The 20,989-nt window shown below is 36.0% G+C and overlaps 1 protein-coding gene across 1 annotated transcript in view; it reads left to right on the top strand.

Annotated features, from left to right (window-relative positions):
- RYR3 (ryanodine receptor 3) overlaps positions 1-20,989 on the top strand; it is a 256,319-nt gene that overhangs the window by 20,519 nt on the left and 214,811 nt on the right. Inside the window, exon 2 of the mRNA XM_068946291.1 lies at positions 20,019-20,138. Coding sequence (XP_068802392.1) covers positions 20,019-20,138 — 120 coding nt within the window. The remainder of the gene's footprint in view (positions 1-20,018; positions 20,139-20,989) is intronic.

Raw genomic sequence — 20,989 nt, 5'->3', positions numbered from 1 at the left:
TATTTTGAAATCAATGTATAATTTACAATAAAGTTTCATGATTACAATACTGCTGTTTTTTTGGGTATACTAAATTATCTTTTTCTAAGCCATTCCTTCAGACCTTTTCGAAAATATGTATCTGGACCAAATATTAGAGTGACATGAACAATCAAATTTGAAATATTTCTCTGCTTCCTTTAGTCACCTATAATATTATTTGTTCTAATAATTTCTGCTAATTTTAATTTTATTTTTTATATCCTGTATAGTTTTGATGTAAACATTTCTAAACAGAGCGCATTGGTTTCAAAATGGGCATAGATAAAGTGAGGCAGAAGTTGCTTCTATGCCATTATGATAAAATAAAGAATACTTTATTCAATCATATAATTATTATATAGGGAATTCTTCATACTTCATTTCCTCTTAATTCTTTAGTGTGAAAATACATGATTGCTAACATTTAGTTAGACCGATTATATTATGTCTCGTAAATATTTTCAGGCATACAGTGAGAAAATTCAGACCATCAGTTTTATCATCTCACCTCTTTTAATTAGCAATCCCCCTTCTCATTTTAAGTGCTAACAAGCTGACTTGTTGTTTGTATCCCCAAATTAGATATCTGCTACTTGTCGATGTTGTAGAACAAATGATAATTTAATGTAATATTTTTTTCAGTAAGTTTGGTGAAAGATTTTTTTTTTTAAACTAAGATTATTAGAATCTCCAAGAAGGTGAAAGAAAAGGAGAATATTAAGTCTTCTAATTAAGAATTTTTGATTTTCTATTAAAAATTCCCTTTAAGAAATTGTCCTTAAATGAAATGACTCTACTTAACATTTTTCTTTTACAGAAATTGAAGCTCTAAGTAAATATTCAATCTAACTGCATCTCTACTTATACAGAGGAATAAAATTGCATGTTTTTTTCTTGTTTCATAGGTAATCCGAATTCCATAATAGATCTCTAAGTCATATCACTCTTCTGCCTCACCCTCAGTTCACCAACTTCCTAATTCAGAACAGAAGTCTAATTTATTTATTCAGCTGTTGTTTGTTGGCTGCTTATTTCTATACACACATACGCACGCATGCACCCCCCCCCCATTTTATAGTGTGACAATGTCAGCGATTTACAGTCTTGGACCAACATTTGATTGTGCCTGGTGCACTGGAATCTTGGAACAAAAAGGTGATCCTAATTCCAAGTTAGTAATCTTTCACATATCTATGTCTCATAAATAGCTCTTGTAATGTTAATCAACCATCACACCCGATAAAATTCAATATAATATTATCATTATTATGTTAATTATGTAGTTGATTGTGTCAAATATTTGATTTCATATAGTATCAGTTGTTTCTGCTTTTTTGTATGGGTAGTTGTGAATGCCAAGAGGAGACTGAGGTCTTGATGGAAATATTACTTTGAAGGTGTGAAGCAGAAGAGAAAGTAGAATGCTAGCATGCATGACTGGTTCCAGTGGAGAAAAGGAGTTTAGTAATAAAAAGCATTCAATAGAAATAATACAGTTATTCAAGTAAAAAGCATTGAAATTAGAATATTAATTCTAATATCACTTAAGCTGTGGAGGGACACAAAATTATGTCCCTTTTCTACAAAAATCTGAGAAATGCAGACAGAGTCCCTCAAACAACTTACGCTCTTAGGGAAATGAAGGAAATTTAAGCAGGATGTATTGGGAAGTTTCTCTGCAAGGAAAAAGACAAATTTAAGTGGAAGCCTGTAGGAACAAGGAAGATAGTGGAGGTAAAGCTATAGTCTCTTCAAGTGGAAACCAGAGCAGCCCTTTATTATTGCCAAGTTTGATGGTAATATTGAGAATAGCCAGTTCAGTTCTGAGGTGCAGAGGTTGGGATGTTTAAACAAAAGTGAGAAAGGAAGCACTTTTCTCTGAGTTTTAAGTTCTCAGCATGTGTTATCCAGTGCAGGGTAAAATCCATGTTATGACAAAGCATTTTTATACTTTTTATTTTATTTTATTTTCTCTTTAAACAGCAGATTTAATGTGAATGCTGCACCGGGATTGATCTGAATCGACTGAGACTTGTGCAATATGTATTTTTTTCCAGCTGTGGTTAGAATAGGCTTCTGTGAATAAACTAGCTATGAATGTTTATCTAAATAAATATATAGTGTTTTCTAGAGTCACATATGCAATTCTTAAAATATGCTTTTTAGCTTTTATTAGTAGTGTAATCTCCCTGAAGCGAGGAACGTTACTCCAGGTGTTCTTTTAAATAAAAAGATAAGCTATCAAAGCTGGATGCCAATATTTCATTATTGTCCTAATATTCAGTCAATGTAATATATTTAAAAATAAAACTTTTTCAGGAATTTGAGTTATTTATTTCTCAAAATGGCATTTGATCACTGTGAAATTGTACTCCTATCTATATTAGATGCCGTTATAATTATTTACATGCTTTTGCCTTTTATCAAGGATGAGAGTTATTCCTTTACATTAAAATTAGACTTGTTTGGGGTTATTTAGTAAGTCCGAAATCATTATGCTCAGAAAATATTCTCTCACAACTCTTACAGTGTACAGTATTATCAAAGATTGTTTTTTACATCTAATATTAAACAATTGAAGGTCCCAACTACTGTCCCAGTTACTTCAAAACAGTTGTAAATGTTGAAAGATCTGTTATACTGACTTTATGTGCTAGTTTACATCCAGCCTAATGAAATTTACAGCAATATTTCCATATTCTTTTTGTCTGAGTGACCACATAACTCTTTTCAAATTTTTCTATGTATTAAGAATAGTCAGTTTTTTAATTCACTTAGTAATTATGTTCTGCATCTTATATTGCCATTCGCTGAAAAGTGTTAGCAGCAATTTTATGTCAGCAGTACTTACTTTCTGTAGTAAAGAAGTTTATTCATGTATAACATAATTTGGAGCATCATGCACAGAATTACAATTCTGAGCTTTGTTTGTTCTGACTTATCTCGATGGCTTACAAAAACAATTGCTAATGACAGTAGTAGATATGTAAATAATGTGATAGTGTATTGGTTAATGGATATCTCAGCTATTCTTGAAATAAAGCCAGTAATGCTTGAGCTTCTGCATTTATATGCCATATAGGATCTCCAAGTCAGGGTGGGAAACGTCCAGTTATGCTCCGGGTGATAATGATCAGGCCTTCTGACTGTGATTCATCTCCTGTTAACTTAACAATACCTATCCTTCCCTATTAAGTCATGATATACCAGAGCGTTCCATAATGTTTCAATTTATGAATGAGAATGTGCTGTTAAATAGTAGGTGTTTCTAATATAATGACCTCATAAAAGTATTCTGTTTTTCTGCTGGTGGCTACAAATCAAATTACTTTTTTAGATGACTAAGTTTATTAGCAATTTCTTTTCAAAGATCAGTATTTCACTGCATGCTATCTGAACTGTAATATATAATCCTCAATATATTAAGGTGCTAGATGTAGATAATTACTCAAATTATTCTTTAAATTAAATTTAACTGAGTCTATTGATAAATGGTAGAATAAGCACTAATGCTGTTAATAAGTTATTCTCCTAACTATTCTACGTAAACTGAGAGGGAAAAGTAAATGATATTTTTGTTTCTTATTTTAGTTTTTTGAGTAAGGTGATATCATGCTTTGAGACAGAATTTTGATACTGCTTCTCCAATTCTTTTCTGTCTTATTTTAGTAGCCTTTACAGTTATCAGTGTATCTCTGGAATTAATGTACGGTCTTTTGCAAATTTGATAGTTTTCTCAGTCTTAAGCTTTCATATGTTTAAAAAAAAAATGCTATCTATTCGCATTGTATAGATGCTGTGAACGCTAACATTTTTTAATGTACTTATTAGTTAAATCGAATACGAAATATGGGTTTCCTGTCTGTTTGAATTGTACTCTAAATGCTTAGAGTACAATAATAGTAGCCCTTTCTTCAGATTGATTTACATAGAAGTTTAGATACTGAGAAGAATAAAGACAGGCATTAAATAAATGCATTACTGCTCTGGATATTTTTTAAATTTTAAATATGATAGTACATAACATATAGAGTATCCAGGCTTGCTGTATTTGCACTAGTGATGTAGCTGGTAGAGATATTAAAGTTTTACTGTAAAGCTTATACATTATCAAGCAGTGAGGTTTAGACTGTTTAAACTGTTGAAGCTTTCTTGATGTAGAGACAGCATGTAGATTCATGTAGTTCATGCAAGCCATCATTATAATCATTAATGAGTTTGTTGTCATTATGGCAGAAGAGTATTGCATGAGGGATTACCTGAAAAAAATGAATCGACTTTGTGACAGTCTTAAGACTTTGTGAAAGTCTTAAGGAGTTTCTTCCAAGCTTGAGAGTCAGATATACTCTCAAAAGTGTCCAAGATGGAAATTATAATTACAGGCTATGTCGAGGCAAAAGCTAATGCCTTGGTAAAGAATGAGAGATAATGCATAGAGTGGGAAGACCCAGTGTGAGAAGTGACTTGACAAGGAGAGACCCGTAGCTTATTTGTGATACTAAAAAGAATGATGTAACTCTTTTCCCAAATAGCCCTTGTTCACCCACCTGTGCATCTCATGCTGAATAGGGGAGATACAGGAGGTAGAATTCAAGATCCTGATGAGCAGTAGGGGACTGCAATGAGATTGAAGGAGGAAAAGTGACAGGGAGGTAGAGAAAATCGAGACTTTTCATTCCTCTTGACATTTGGTCTGGAGAAAGGGGAATGGAAGAGGCGGTAAATGCCACTTTCCTTTCTCTTCTCCGTCAGTGGTGCCCATGAGAATACACAGGCTGTTTGTGTTTGGATGTGTCTGTATGCAATAGAGGGTTTTTTCTGATCAGTGCCTGCCTTTAAAACAGCTGCTCCCAGACTCTGGCAGAACAGGCAGAGACAGGCAGTATTTCTCTAACCTCTTACTAATCTGCAGTCAAGCAACTGCCTTCAGCGTATCTGAAGTGAGCTTTGTACGGAATATATATGATAGCACTCTTCAAGGCAAAGACTTAGTATAGTGTTAAAAGGATCTTTTTGTCTTATGTTTGGAAGTATTTATGTAGTGGGGACAGATTAACTCAGAGAGCTAACAGAGTCCTGTTAGTCCTACCTGTTATAGTGCAGGCATATGTAATTTTCAGTGGACCCTCAGTTTAAAAACAGAGAAATATGCATTTTTATATGCTTAAAGCAAAATGTTTACGGCTCTGGTGCATATTCCACGCCGGATTAAGCTGTGCAAATTTATGCATATGTTTATATGCACAGTATATACTCATCAATTACCAAACCACAAATCTTTCAGTGATTTAGAATTTACAACAAATTCTTTAATTGCATATACTTCCAAACAAACTTCCTTCTTAATTTTATATCCAGCTTAAAAAGAAAACACACAAGATACGGCTATTTGCATTATGAAAGCAAATTTAGGTTTTAAAATGAGTATTTTGCATTTGGTATGCCTGAGCACTTCGAAAGTAGCCAGATTAATTCTGCTTTGTATGCAATAGAAACACCAGGTGTGGGGGCAGAAGGCTGACAGAACACAGAAGCACAGAGAAATAGCACAGAGTAACAAGATAGACGTGGGAAATGAGGAATGAAGGAAATCAATATATGACAGAGATGGAGGGAAAGGATAATGCAAGGAAGGAACGGACATGAGAGAGAAAAAATTAAAAAGAACTGACAGCTAGGTTAGTCTCAACTTCTTGGATACTTTTGTCTAGGATCCTCATGGAGAAGAGCAACTATTAAAAACTCATCCAAGTTCTGTTAAGATTTTGCTAACATTGTGCAGAATATAATTTATAATAATCCAATGAAAAGTATCTTGATGATATGCAAACCCAGCATGCCCCATGGATTTAGCTTTTTCTGCTATATAAAATTCTCATCAAGAGGTGCACGTGTTCAAGCTGATGTTTAAATGACAAACTCCCAGCATTCTACACAGTCTTTCCCAAACCTTTTACTTCCCCAAGTAGCATTAAAATATTTGCTGAAATTTTTTTCCTCTATTCTTAAAACAAAGACTAGCATTGTTACTTCTTCCTTACTCCTTAGTATAGTTTGTCATCTCACTTGGAAGTTTTCCTAGTTAAAGGGAAGTTGAACAGAAACAGCGTGAAAGATATACAGTGGATTTAAGGAAGCCTAAGAGGTGAAAAATTAAAAATTTGCTGCAGAGTACTATAGGAAGGAAAGCAGTTTTTTACATTCTCAAATTAAAGGAAGGTGGCCTGTATTTGAAGGACAGGTTATAACTTCAAGGCTATATCCAATTCCTAACTGGAGAGCTTAATCTTCTACAAATCCAAATCTTCAACTTTTTTGGATATCAGTAACTCCAGATACTTGGACAAGCCAACCAGGCCTACTTGCAAAGAGTCTTGAGAAAGACAGTCTTTTGGTTCTCAAACTAGGCAGAATTGATATATTAACCAAAATGCCTGGCTAGAGTTACTATGTGGAAGAGCCAAAGAAGCTTAAATATTCGTGGCCTAACCATGTCTCAACTATTCTTGAATGTAATTTCTGACATTACTTAAACATTACAGAACTTGTCCTGAAGGAATATCAAATTCATTTTTTAAGGTGTCAGAAGAATTTTATGCCTCTTGTCAAGAAACTGTATGCTTGGTAAGCCTATATGCAGTTGGGTGGCACACTGAGCCCTCGAAAGTCGCATGAAATTCTTTGAAAGTTGTGGGACTTGTCTCTATGTAGCTGAGGCCTAAGCAGGAGGAAAGTATGTGTTGATAATGTGTCCAGTCTCAGATGACTGGAGTGCTGCAAGGTATGTCCTTTTTAGAAAGGACAGGTCAAGAAGGTGAAGAGAGGGAGTTGCCCATGATGCGAGAGAGCAGCTGGAATACATGCAACTCTGCTTTGGGATGGGGATGAGCCAGATCTATGAGCCTTCGCAGGTTAGGCTTAGCAGGCAGACCAACGTGGGCAATGTTGTGGTGGATGTCTGCTGCAGACTCCTTCGTTGGAAAGAAATAGTAGATGAGGCCTTCAGACAACTGAAAGAAGCCTCACGTTCTCGGGCGCTGGTCCTTACGAGGGCAATAACCACCCTGGTACCTGCTAGAACCAGAGCAGGGCACAACCAGTTCAGGTGGTTTCTGGAGTGTATTGATGATAACTTTTTGACACAGGCAATCGAGGAGCTGATGAGGGGAGCTGTTCTGCTGGACCTGATACTTAACAAATGAGGAAGAACTGGTTGGGGGTGTGAAAGTTGGGGGCAGCCTTGGCTACAATGACTATGAGATGAAGTTCAGGATCCTGAAAGGTGAGAGCAAACCAAGTAGCATGATTGCAACCCTGCACTTCAGGAGAGCAGACTTTGGTCTCTTCAGGAGTCTGCTTGGGAGAATCCCACAGGATATGGTCAAGCAGAACTAGTTGGTTTTCAAGGATCATCTCCAAGTTCAAGAATAATCCATGCCAAGGTACAGGGCAAGATTGGTAGATGGCCTGCGTGGATTTATGCAAGTTTTTTGAACTTGTCTGTTGAAAACTTCATTAAGGTTTGGCTCTGTAATTTGCTGGTGAATGCGATTACTGAATTTTAGTAGAACAGATACTACAGACTTTGTAAGCCAACACTATGAAGAAGTTTGCGAGTAAGTGAAATACTAGTAAATTCTTGTCTAGGATATAACCAGGGGAAAATCCAGTCAGGAGGTTGTGATACTGAATTTTCTATCAGCTTAACTACAAAATTCAGTGCAATTTTCTTTGTGGAGACAAGGTCTAGTTTATGAGGAAAAACAAAGTAAATTAACCTGTCTTTACTATTATGCTTTGTATCATCAGTTAGATAGGCACTAAGAAAAACGTCTGTCTTATTTTGATGGAAAATCATTATATTCCCATTAATTGTCCTGTGAGTATTCTCAGTTATGGGTCAGTTACATAACTGCATGGTTAACACAAGATATTTGTGTAATTTAATCAGTAGGGTTGTCCTTGATTTGTCATTTTTCTAAACATTACTACTGCTTCCGAATTTCTAGGCATCTCCTATATGGTAGCAATGACCATAACATATCTGTGAAATTGCTGTAGAAAGGTAGCAGCCATGCAGCTGTTTGTTCTTGCTTGTAATTTTTTGTTTTTGAGGATATATAAGTGACCACATGACTTATATGTGCCCTTTTCATATCCTGTCCTCGCTGTTTTTGTCTTGAATATACTGCTTTCTATAGAATAGCTAGAACAAGATTTATAAATTCTTGACATTGGATGGACAGCAGCTGAATCTAGTTTTCACATTAAGTTATTCTTTCTATGACATCTCTTCCATTTTTTTCTTCCTTTTTCATATCTTTTGTAAGAACGCTATTAAAATGTCTGCTGTGTTCCTCAAGTCTTCCTTGAAAGATTTCTGTTGGAATGCTGCCTGCATCTCATGCCTTTCACCTTTTAAGCTATAACTGATGTAGATGATAACAGATTATTGAGTATACTGAGGTTTTTGTTTTAAAGCAATTGCCAAGAATTTCAGACATCTCACTTCTGAAACACATTTCTAGCAAGTCATGATTCAGAACTGTAACAGATAGTGGAGTTTAAATATCCATGACAGTAATTTATGCTAGTCAGATTTTTTTATTGAAATAGGAGTATAATTCATCTTACCAGAGTCTTGTTTGAAAAGTTTTACTGATGGAAAACACTAAAGAATTCACAGTCAATTAACAGGTAGGTTGTATATACATATAACGTGATATTAGCATAGTGTTATACGGACTAAGAAATGGAAAATAAAGCTTGATTCCAAGGAATTATATTTTCAATATTAAGCATATCTTAAAATAATTTGTAGATGCTATAGAATACTAACATAATTATTTTAATACTGTAATTTTAAACATCAGGAAAGTAATTACTGTCATTACTCGTGAGGAATCGTGTGTGTTTGTGTGTGTATATGACCTCTGGATTCCCAAAATGTATTGTACCATTGAAATGTATTAATTTTCTAGTAAATTTGAAACGGTTTTCCCAGAATGGAGTCATCTTTGTAGGTAATGTACCCTAACATATATATGGTGGTGTTACGTGCCATTCTGGCATTCATTCAGTAGTGTTCTTGTCAAAAAAGTTTTAAGGTTGATTAGTTGCTTGAGGAGAGGTGCTACATGTAAAAGCTTTTTATACTTCTTTACATCCATTACTGTATCTACATATTGACCTAGTATGCCTATATATATATATATATCTTAATGTATTTGTATATTCGTTGGTATACGATAACATAGGTGCTGTAATTTTTGGCCTTTCTTGAGCAGACATTCAGTGAAAATTGAATGATGCTCTAAAATAAGTTCTTGTGTTTCATCTGTATTACTCCTTCAAAATTGTCCCTCTCAGTGTAATTGATGATCCTCCCTGTGTATATTTAAACAGTTGAACCTGATTCATACCTCTTCCATTCTGATCAACCCATGAGGACTGGGCAGCTCACCTGCTATGTATTTTTTCATAGCCGTTTTTCAGTCTTGTCCCCAGAAAGTTTGTGGAAAGAAGCCTAGGATATTTTCTAAGTTTCTACTTTTCTTGCTGAAAATTTCTTTAGAATGTGTCATTGTTTTCCCCTGGATATGAAATAATCATCAGGGTTTGCAAGAGGAGCATAAGATTATTCCAGCAAACATTTTGTATGTGTTTAAATGTCACTACCCATTTTTCTTCCTATTCCTGACAAGGTTAGGACTTAAATTCAGGCAACTGCAAAGCTCCCTTTTTTAATGTCTCTGTAAAATAGTCTCTGAGGTCTCTCGAAGAACCTTTTCCAAGAAGAAAAAAAAGCCTTAACTTAAGATACTAACTGAGCAAACGTCTGGTTTGTTTCACCTTCTTGCAGAACTGTTTCCTTTTCCAATCTGTTTTTAGATCCTGAAATTTAAGATACTTGACAGTTCATCCCATTGTAAGTCCTGAAGTTTCAAAACAATACCCTAAGTATCCCTCCTGTCAACGATTTGTATATATAATGAATAAAACCCTGAATGGTACTGGTTTCTTTAAAATGATTCACAGGAATTTTAGCTCAAAGTTACCATCTATCAGCTTTGTAGCAAAAGCTGTTTGTCCAAGAAGGAAATCTTGTGTTCTTTTACAAAATGTGATGTCAAATAAACATCTTGAGAGGTTTACAGTGATAGTTGAGAGATACCAATGAGTTTATGTACAGAATACCTGATCTTAAAGATTGTGCTAAATACTGTGCAAATCTGTTCTCATTTGGAATAGATTATATTACCTAAATGTCTGTTGCTATTGGTATCTTTACTAATCCAGCGGTAGTCATGCACCAGGATTCCAAAAGGCTGACAGCTTCTATTTGGCTTCCTTCTTCTTTTCAGGTGCCAGCTTTTTAAAATTGATTCATCTGTAATTGAGACAAGACATTGGCTATTCCATTAATGTTTCTGAGCATGTGTTGAGCAGTAAAATTTTGTAGAAGTTAAACCCTACAAGTCAGGTTTATTGTGCTAGTATTTTTTATTTGCAAACCTCTAGTTAGCAATTAACCACTGAAATGAAAATAGATTTGTTGTTATGGTTGTCCTACGCTGTATCTTTTTGTTGCTAACCAGTTGGTCTGCAAGTGTATCATTAGCACCAGATGTAAATGCTACCCTTGCCTTCAGGATTGCACAAGGTAACCTTCTGTCCTATTTTCTTCTTCATTGCACTGTTTTGGTTGCTGTTTCTTGTGCTTTTATGCTTTATATTATTGTACCAAACTAGGAATATTTGCTGCATTTTCTTTTTCTTTTTTCTTCATAATGAAAAATCACAGGTGCTTTCTTCCTGCTAATTGAATGCTTTCAGTTTATTGCATATTCTTTATTTAGCTTTTATGACAGGTAATAAATTGAAAATTTTAAAGTTACTTATTGTGTGATGTGACTATCACTATCTCATGCTATTTGTTTTGGTGAAGAACTGCATGGGGGAGTATAATGATACAAATAAGTAAGAGAGCAAACTATATAAATGCTTCTGCAGCTAGTCTACAATCTTGAGAAGTCTTTTTGAAATAAGGAACATAGTGGTCAACACTGAAATACTTTAACTTTCTACAGCTACTGTACTGTATAATAGAAATATTTAACTGATGCGGTTTTATGGGATAGTTTTAAAATAAAAAAGCATAGGAAATTGGCACAGTAACACACCAAGAAATCTCAAGTTACTGCAAATCTGTGTATCGGCTTCATAGTTCTTGCCTATCAACTGCACCTGTTGCAGTTACTTACAATGGATGGATATACTTAACCAGATGTAGAGAAATTATGATGAAATCACTCCAAAAAATATGCTAATGTGCCTGTCCCTTAGACTGTGGGTATCATGTTCAATTTTTTAAAGCAATTTTTCATTCAGAAGTGTTAATTTTTGTGGGAAACACCACATTTTATTTTATTAATATCTAATGATTTGCCTACTCTGCCTTGCTGATGATCTGTTATAAGATACGGAGATACGTGTCAGAGCTGAGATCAGGCTTTGATCCAGCTACCACTGAAGGAGTAAACCGACAGCGGAAACCCCAACTCTATTTATAGAATCTTCTGAGAATCATCAGATGGTGTAGCGTGGATTTCCATCAAATAACTCTACTGTCATCCTAAGGATCCATTTGCAGTGAACTGACTGTGTTTATTGAGATAAATTCTTGGGCTTACTGGGGGAAGAAAGGCCTTGATGTGTTGCTTCCAAACAAAAGAAAGTTCCTAGTTTATAATAAGATGTTAAAAACAATTGATAGTTACTGGAAGTTGAGCTAAACCTACTGAGAATCCACCTCCTCCCCCTGATGACTGATTGAAGATCTGCATTTGGGTTATGGGTTTTCTTCTTTTTTTTTTTTTTTTGTAAAGATTTATAATATGACAGTTGTATCTAAGCACACTTTCATTTTATAAGTTAACACATACTATTTACCAGAAGAATTATATAGACATGAAAAGCAAAGGAAAGCCTATTATAATATATTTATGAGACCTCTTCCTGATTCAATTACATGATTGTGATGTTTGTATTTTGGGAGCAAAATGTTTGCACAGCATGAAGTTCTGTGTAGAGATCCCAAAATATGCATAATCATATTGCAGCAGAGCTGTATACATTTTTTTTTATATCACAAGAATGGAAAAAAAACATTATTGGAGTCTTGCTGTTTTCATAAAAACTTTTTGATTCATAAGCTAAACTAATATTAAACTTTGCTTTGGTGATTGAATATAATCTTTAGTCAAAAATATTCCTAATATTAATTTGTGTGCTAAGTAAATTAGAATTTATTGGGAAATTTGTCTTCAATATTGTAAGTGGCTAGTGTGCAAAAAAGTACTCTTAACATACTCAGAAAAGACTCAATGTCCATTTGGCAGAATAGTCCACATATTTTACCAACTTTATTGACACCCGAAATTTTAAAGTGATGAAATAATGTATAAGGAGTGAAATAGCTTGAATCCAGACAGAAAGTGGGTTTAATGTTTGTGAGGGACAGAGAACAAATTTTAACAGAACATTATGAAAAATAGGTACACAAATATCCATTTAATGTACAAGTAAGCTTATAGCAGTCATCGCAGTATCTGACTTCTTACAAATGGATATGCAGTTCGGTGAGATGGGAAGAAAGAGTGAAATGCTTTATCTTGAGCCATACAGCAACAAGCTGTATTGTGGTGCTCTTAAAACTGAGAGTAGTAACTTCTGCTGCATCATGTAACTGCTGTAATTTGTGAAACAACAGGGAGAATTGTGTAAACAGAAAGCATCTGCTTTGCTGACGTTAGTGAGATACAAAAATACACGTTTTCATGCCTGGCAATGAAGAAAATGATAGCGAATTCATCGTACGCTGTGAAGTGCAGTTCTTGCATTTGTAAGAAAGCTAAAGTCTTACTACTTTTTTACCCGAGAGTATAACCTCTAAAGCAGACTAAAACCTTCAATTGGAAAAGAATAGGGACCTGCTGTCCAAAACATAAACGTGTATAATGCCTAAACGGATATTTGGTTAATATGATATTAGCACCGAAGCTAACCCAAAGATACAGAAAAATATTGCATCATTGATTTTGTAACTCTGAATCAAATTCTGATAAGGACCATTAAAAGAAAGTAATAATCATGAAATGTTATAAGATTAGACTATGAGAGGTAGATGATCTAATATAATACGTCTTAATACAATGTTATGTTGTGAACCTGTCCAACAAGTTAAATAGGATAAGGCTGTGTTCTACTAAGTCATCTGAGAAACATCTACATACTCTTGGAAGTACTGCTCAGCTTATGGCATTCTTCCCGAGTCAGCAGTGTACTAGAATTCTGTCACGGTTTTCCACTGGGAAAATGATGTGAAATAATTCTTTTCCTATACCTAGTGGGTATAAGAACAAATAATTTCAAATGCGATATTCGAATGTATATAGAAATGAGATGAACCTATGGATCATGCTTAGTTGCTTACAAACTGTCTGTCTTTATCAAAGCATAAGGCCCTTCAACCTCACCAGAAAGAAAAAATATGAGAGTATTCAAGATGTGGTCATCTATGTTCTTTGTAAACAAACAAATTGTGTGTCTGTCTTGCTGCCTTTCATGTCAAACACTTTGGTGTTTCTGCGCACACTGCTTTAATAGCTGTAATATATACTACATATCCTTGTCTTAGCTATTATTTTTGTGATGAACTGGTATTAAACTTTATATTACACGCATTAAGTTACTTTCTTCAGGTAGTAGTTTGGAGCAATACAAATGAAGCAGGGCAGGGCAACCATTGATTATTTTGTTCTCTAGACCAACAAGATGGACCCTTTACCTTCACCTTCAGCATTATTTATCCCATTTCATGTTTTAGTTTCCTGTAGAATTATTTAATATTTCAACATTAATTGAAGTTTAATTTCTTTATGTAGATTTTCTCTTAATTTCCAAAGGAAGAAAGGTTTATACAAAATCTGTCTGCCCATCTATTTTCCCTTTAGAACTTGCTGAACAAATTTTATCAATGCAGGCAACAAAACAGAAGAGAGATCCTATTGTTTCCACTGAAAGGAGGACAGGGAGATGTCTTGTTCTTAACCATTCTGGTCTGTGTAGGAGTGTTCCCTTCTGAATTTCTTATCTCTTGGGCATCCACTTTGTTTATACTTACTGTCCTAGCAAAGTAAATGTTTCTGTTTACTTCAGGCTTCAATGTGTGTGTATACAATATTGACCAAGGGTGCAAAGAATTGGCAACTCTAATCTACTGCAAGGTATCAGGTCAAGCTGTGTTATCAGTTCACTGACTGGTTGAGGTTGGAAGGGACCCCTAGAGATTCATCTAGTCCAACCCCCTGTTCAAGGAGGATCAGCTAGAGCAGGTTGCTCATGACATTGTCCAGTCGAGCTCTGAGTATCTCCAAAGAAAGAGGATCCACAACCTCTCTGGGCTACCTCTTCCAATGCTCAGCCACCCTCACAGGAAAAAGAATTTTTTTTTTTTCTTATATTCAGATGGAACTTCCTGTGTTTTGGTCTGTGCCCATTGCTGCTTCTGTGTTCACTGGGCACCACAGAGGAGAGGCCTAGATGGGTCTATCTTCTTTAAATATTCCCTTCAGATGTTTATAAACATTGAAGAGATCCCCCTGAGCCTTCTCTTCTCCAGGCTAAACACTCCCAGCTCTCTCGGCCTTTCTTCATACGAGAGATGCTCCAGTCCCTTAATCGTCTTGTTGCCCTCTGATGGACGTGCTCCAGTAGGTCCGTTTGTCTGTCTTGTACTGGGGAGCGCAGACCTGGACACAGCACTCCGGAGGTGGCCTCACCAGGGCTGAGTAGAGGGGAAGGATCACCTCCCTCGACCTGCTGGAAACGCTCTGCCTCATGCAGCCCAGGAGGCTGTTGGCCGCCTCTGTTGGCGCACAAGAGCGCACTGCTGGCCCCTGTTCAACCTGTTGTCCACCAGGACACCCCGGTCCTGCTCTGCAAAGCTGCTCTCCAGCTGGTCAGCCCCCAGCCTGTGCTGGTGCATGGGGTCATTCCCCCCATGTGCAGGACTTTGCACTCCCCTTTGCTGAACTTCACGAGATTCCTGTTGGACCACTTCTCCAGCCTGTGGAAGTCCCTCTGAGTAGCAGCACAACCGTCTGGTATATCAGCCACTCCTCCCAGTTTTGTGTTGCCTGCAAACTTGCTGAGGGTGCGCTCTGTCCCCATCATCCAGGCCATTGATAAAGGTGATAAATAGTATGGACTCAGTGTCAGCCCCGGGCGACACCGCTAGTGACCGGCCGCCAGCTGGACTTTGTGCTGCTGGCTGGTAGTTCAGCCAGTTTTAAATCCGTCTCAGTGATCACTTACCTAGTCCATGCTTCACCAGTTTGTCCATGAGGATGTTACGGGAGACCGTGTCGACAGCCGTACTAAAGTCGAGATTAACAACACCCACTGCTCTCCCCTCGACCACCAAGCCAGCCATCTCATCGCAGAAGGCTGGTCAACCTTGGTTTCCCCTTCAGAAAGCCATACTGACCATGCCCAGTCACCCCCTTGTCCTTCACGTGTCTGGAAATAGTATCCAGGATTAGCTGTCCTAGGCATCGAGGTGAGGCTGAGCAACCGCTAGAAGGATCCCTGGAACCTTCTTGTCCTTCTTGAAGACAGCAGTGACACTTGCTTTCTTCCAGTCCTCGGGTGCCTCTCCTGTTTGCCGTGACCTTTCAAAGACAATCGATAGTGGCTTCGCAGTGAAATCCGCCCGCTCCCGCAGCACTTGTGGGTGCGTCCCAACAGAGCCTGGGGACTCGCGTATGTTTAAACGTTCCCTAGCGCTGAACCTCCTCCACCAAACGTGAAGTCTTCCTTGTTCCAAATTTTCCCGCTGGTGTCAGGGAGCTGGGACTGCTGATGGCAGGTCTAATCAGTAAAGGCCAAGGCAAAGAAGGCACTAGGTACCTTGGCCTTTTCTGTGTGCTTTGTCAGCAGGTTCCCTGGCCCATTCAGCAGCGGGCCCGCATTTCGCCTACTCTTCCTTTTGCTCCTGCTGTCCTGAAGACGCCTCTGGTGGTGCCCTTCACATCAGCTGCAGATAGGCTTTGACTTCCCTAACCCTGTTCCTGCGTGCTCTTTTATGTGCTGCTTTTATGTCCATTTTTATAATTTCTTTTGAATTTCACTATCTGAACTCTTAGAGTATTGGCTGTCTTTGTCCTTTGTCTTTTCCAATTGTTCAGCTATGGTTTTCCTCATCCTAAGTTATCTCATTTGTACAGTTCCGTTTCACCCTACTCTGTCTTTTGATTCCAGTCTAGAGGTATATAAATCAAGTTTCTCTCATTTCTTCCTCCGGATTTAAATGTATGGTATATACGATTGTAAGTCTGAATTCCGGTGTATATATGCAACATAAATGAAGAAGCAGATTTTTAGCTATTGAGAGTTCTTTATTCTCAAATCCTGAGCGTGTTGAAAATCTAGTGAAGTGAGCAAAAGCGACGTCATGCTTACAATGCGTTTATTGACTCACTGTGATCACTGAGTCACTTTACAGCAAGTCAGGTCATTGATAAATTTAAACTGGTTTGGTATATGTTTTGGCTCATTGCTTTACCACTAGAATCTGAGTTTACGTTCACCATCGCTTTATTATGAAACATGTCATCCAGCTGTAACTGGGGCACCTTTCTGGGCAAATCTGTGACAAAGTATTTTATACTTCAGTAGCTTTTTTATTGCCACAGTTCTAAACTGAAGAGGTGTAATGTGTGGTGGAGAGGTGTGAATCTGTAACAGTACCCTAAGCTAATCCAAACTTTTGAGTGGACCTTTTTCTTAAATTGGGCACATTAGCTCATCTGAGAAACTTGATCTGAATTGGCCCTGCTCTAGTGAGGTGTTTCCATACTGCTTACAGAGGTCCTTTCCAGCCTATAATCTGATTCTGTGCACTCTAAACCTGTGTTTTATTTAAAAAAAAAAAAAACCTAGAACAAAATAAATTTCTAAATAGGGAAAAGTCAGAGCTCCTAAATGAGAAAAATTGCATTTAAAAAGCTTGAAACCACTTATACTTATTTACTTGTGCAATGTGTCTTTTCCTTTAGTCTTATTCAGTCTATATCAACTTTTATTAACTTCCTGGCTGACAAACTGGGTCTCAAGGAAGTTCTGTTGTTGTTTTTTTCCTTTTGTTTTGTTTTTGGTTATCTTTGATGCTTGGCTGCATATAACTTACCCGCTCTTCACATGAGTCTGCTCATCTCATTGGGTTTGCAGGCTTACTCCTTACCATAACAGTAAAGGTGTATTGAAATGAATGGATGGATTTGTATGTAAGAGAAGTGAACAGAATGAGTAGATAGCTATGGCACCGTATGTTTTTAAAAACTAAGGGGGAGAAGAGGATGAGCCTATTGGGGGAAAAAAGTTTTAGAATACCAGAATCTGAATGTGAGAGGAAGACTCAAGAAGGTAGAGGCATTAGTGCTGAGACATTTTGCAATGTTATTATAGGATAATAAATCCAGCACTCATTTCTGTTATGTCTTCAGGCCAGAAAAGCAATTTCAGGCCTCGGCTAGAATTACCTCACTTTAGTAAATACACTAAAACACTGAGTCACCTTAACAGCGAGTCATTGTCTTATTTACGGATTACACAGATTCCACTAACTCCTTGTATTCAGTCCGGCTGCACCTGAGTGCTGCAGCTGAACTTTTAAAACCTTAACACGCAGCATTCTGGAATACACTGTTGTAACCTTTTTAAAAAACTGCACAAATTGCTTCTTTTTATTAGTCATTCATCATCTGTAGCAAAACAGATTGTTTATCAAACGTTGTAGCACAAGTGAAAAGGGCACAGTGGAAATTTAGGGAAATAATGTAGAATATCAATGCTGACTTCCATATATAATACTTACTTAATATATTATCAGTATTTGTATTTTGGGATTATGACACAACTATTGAATCGTAAGTAAGCCATTGTAAATTCTAAAAATAGTTTTTTGAATTCTACAAGTAGAAATATTCATTTCATTATATTAAAAACTCTTGCACTTTTTAGAAGTATGGACTTGTGAGGAAAATGGTTCATTTAAGTAAATTATTTTCATTTTAAGTGCATTGTAAATGTGTTTTATGTATGCTTTCTAAAGGCATATATTTATTTATTAGAAATCTGTGAATTATAATACATACTATATATATGCCTGTGCATGGATTGATAAATATTTAAATACAGTAAGGACAGTAAATACAATTTTAGAACTATTCTGTAAGCATTTTAAAATAATCTAGTGATAAATGCAAGCTTGGTGGCAAATCTCAGTTTTATTCTGAATTTTGGTATTTATAAATTTGTGTGCTAGTATTTTCTTCAGTCTCTGATGTAGCTGTGCTCAAATATTGATATCAGGAATCAGACGATGAAAAATGTTTTAAATATCTTTATTTTCATCTCATACCTTGCTTATATCTTTTATGCTTATATCTTGCTTATAAGGAAGATAAGGATATCTTCCTTATATCTTTTTTCTTCAAATACATATCTATTTCTGATTCCAATGTGAAAAAACGCATGGCTTGAGGAAAGTAGTACAGAATGTTTGATTGAATTGTTTATATTTAGCAACTTACTACACTGAGGTTTAAAAAGCAGAAATATTTTTTACTAATGAGTTTAAAAGCTGAGAATTTCAGACAACATTTTACAGATAAATTGAAGCAGAAGCAGCAGTGGAAGAAGACAATGAATTAGTTTAGCCTTAATTAGATAATTCTGTCTACCTTCTACTTGACTATACCTCTTAAAATTTTTTTGTGAAATGTTCATTAATTGCCACTCTGTACTGTTAAAAGACCTATAGAGTGGTATGTAAAACTAGATAAGGAAACACTGTGAGGAACTGCTGATTGATTAGTCTTAAATATAATAGCTATCAATGTTAGTAATAGTGAAAGGCAGCGAAGTGTCACTTAAAAGAAAGCTATATAACCTTAACCCATTTGTGTAATCACACAAGTGAGACAACTGCTTTTGAACTCTCATTTTAAAGGGCACTTTACTTGATTCCTTTGATGAAAATTACTTTGTCACTCCCAGCTTTTATTTTCAAGTGTCAGTAGGTGTGCCGCCATTACAGTAATTAAGTATTTTGGTTGCATAGTGGGACTAGAAGAACTGCTTCTTTTAGAACATAATTGTTCCAATGACCTCTTAGTTCAGTACATGCGGCTGTTGTGTATCTGCTTTGTCGATAATAATTGACTTCATAACTGGATGAGATGCTGACATATCATATTACTCTTGTGTTATCGGCTTCCACCCCCTTAAAAACTTATAACGTAATGTTTTAGTGAAGATTAAATGTTTACCTGAAAATAAATTTTTCTATAGTTAGCAAGTAGAGTTATTCTTGGTTAGTGAATAGTTTTAGAAATTAAAATAATTTTTAATTGTATATATACCTGTGACACAGTTGAACACTAAGAGTCTATTTTGGCATGCTTATATCAGCTTTAGTATCACAGGTTAAGAGGTGAATAAGGGCTTAGTACTTTATAAATAAGTGTCTCTGGCATTGCATTGTGTAAAAATTTGCAAAGAGATTTTAGGATAATTAAGATAACTAAACAATAAGATCATCATATCTTACTTTTGCAGAGTGTTCTTATTCTTGCAATATGTCTTTTCCGAAGCAAGTTCTTATGACTGTTAAATTGAAAAGTCATTCAAAAAATGCCTCTTGGATCTTTGGTAGTACTCAAAGATTTCTAAATTAAATGAGAGTTTAAAACCTAAGCTTGTGCATCCAGAGGACCTGTTCATCTATACATACGTTTGTACTCTCAATTTTTGTATGAGTATAATGTGTTCATGTTTTCAACAGATTCTTTGTTCCAGTTTCTTAGCAATATAGTGTATATCTAACTTCTATATAATTATTATTTTCTTATTCATACCTTGTTTTGTGACAGGATGACGAAGTAGTACTTCAGTGCGTTGCCAGTATTCAAAAAGAACAACGAAAGTTCTGCTTGGCAGCTGAGGGACTTGGGAATCGCTTGTGCTTTTTGGAACCAACATCAGAAGCTAAAGTAAGAATTCCTGAAGTAGATGCTGTCAGCTGGAGTAATTGATGAATGTTAATCTACTTAATAGTCATGAGTGCTTTTAATTGTGTCTTCATAATGTGATACTAGATACGAAATGATGGGAAGTTTGAAAGAGTATTTTCTGTATTTTTTCCCCAATTATATGCTAAATTGGAGCTTATTCTGTCAATTTCCCCGTTAATGGTAAAGGAGATTACATAGTTAAATGACCGTATATTGAGGTATATTTCTTAAATAATTTTTTTCATTTTATGATTTCACTTTTTATATGTTTTTCTTTCGAGAACTGGATCTGCAGGTTTTATAGAAATTCTAAACAGACTTTAGCTTTCTAGAGTATATTTATGGGGCATACTTATAAACAGTACAAAACCATTATTTAACTTTCTAAAATGCTTTCTGCAACTGTGAAATACTTCATATTTTCAAAATTAATTCTCCAGACTCTTACTAAGTTCACTAAATAAATAAGGTTTTTCTATACTGCCGTAGGATCTAATATTTTAGTATCCCGGACTGACGCTATCAGGTACTGTCTTCTGTTAATGACTGACATTAAGTGTTGCTTCAAACAGGATTGATTAAGCAGATAGCTGAGATTCCTGGGAACAGAATTATTAAGTAATTGAAAGCTTCTAAAGGTAACAGGTTGCAAATGGAAAAAAAGAAGCTAGAGAGCTATAACAGAAAATAAAAGAAAGGAGTAGTAAGAGGAACATGGGAGGAGACAGGAGAGAAGAGATGAAACTTGAGACCAGTACTAAGTAGAATGTTAAGAAAAAGGGAAAGTGAAGGGCCTATTCCCTGTCTTCTATTTTCTCTGCATCATTTTC

The sequence above is a fragment of the Struthio camelus genome, chromosome 5, assembly GCF_040807025.1.
Source record: "Struthio camelus isolate bStrCam1 chromosome 5, bStrCam1.hap1, whole genome shotgun sequence".
Classification (NCBI taxonomy): Eukaryota; Metazoa; Chordata; class Aves; order Struthioniformes; family Struthionidae; genus Struthio; species Struthio camelus.
Note: the sequence above shows the minus strand (reverse complement) of the source record. Positions and strands in the feature narration are given on the sequence as shown.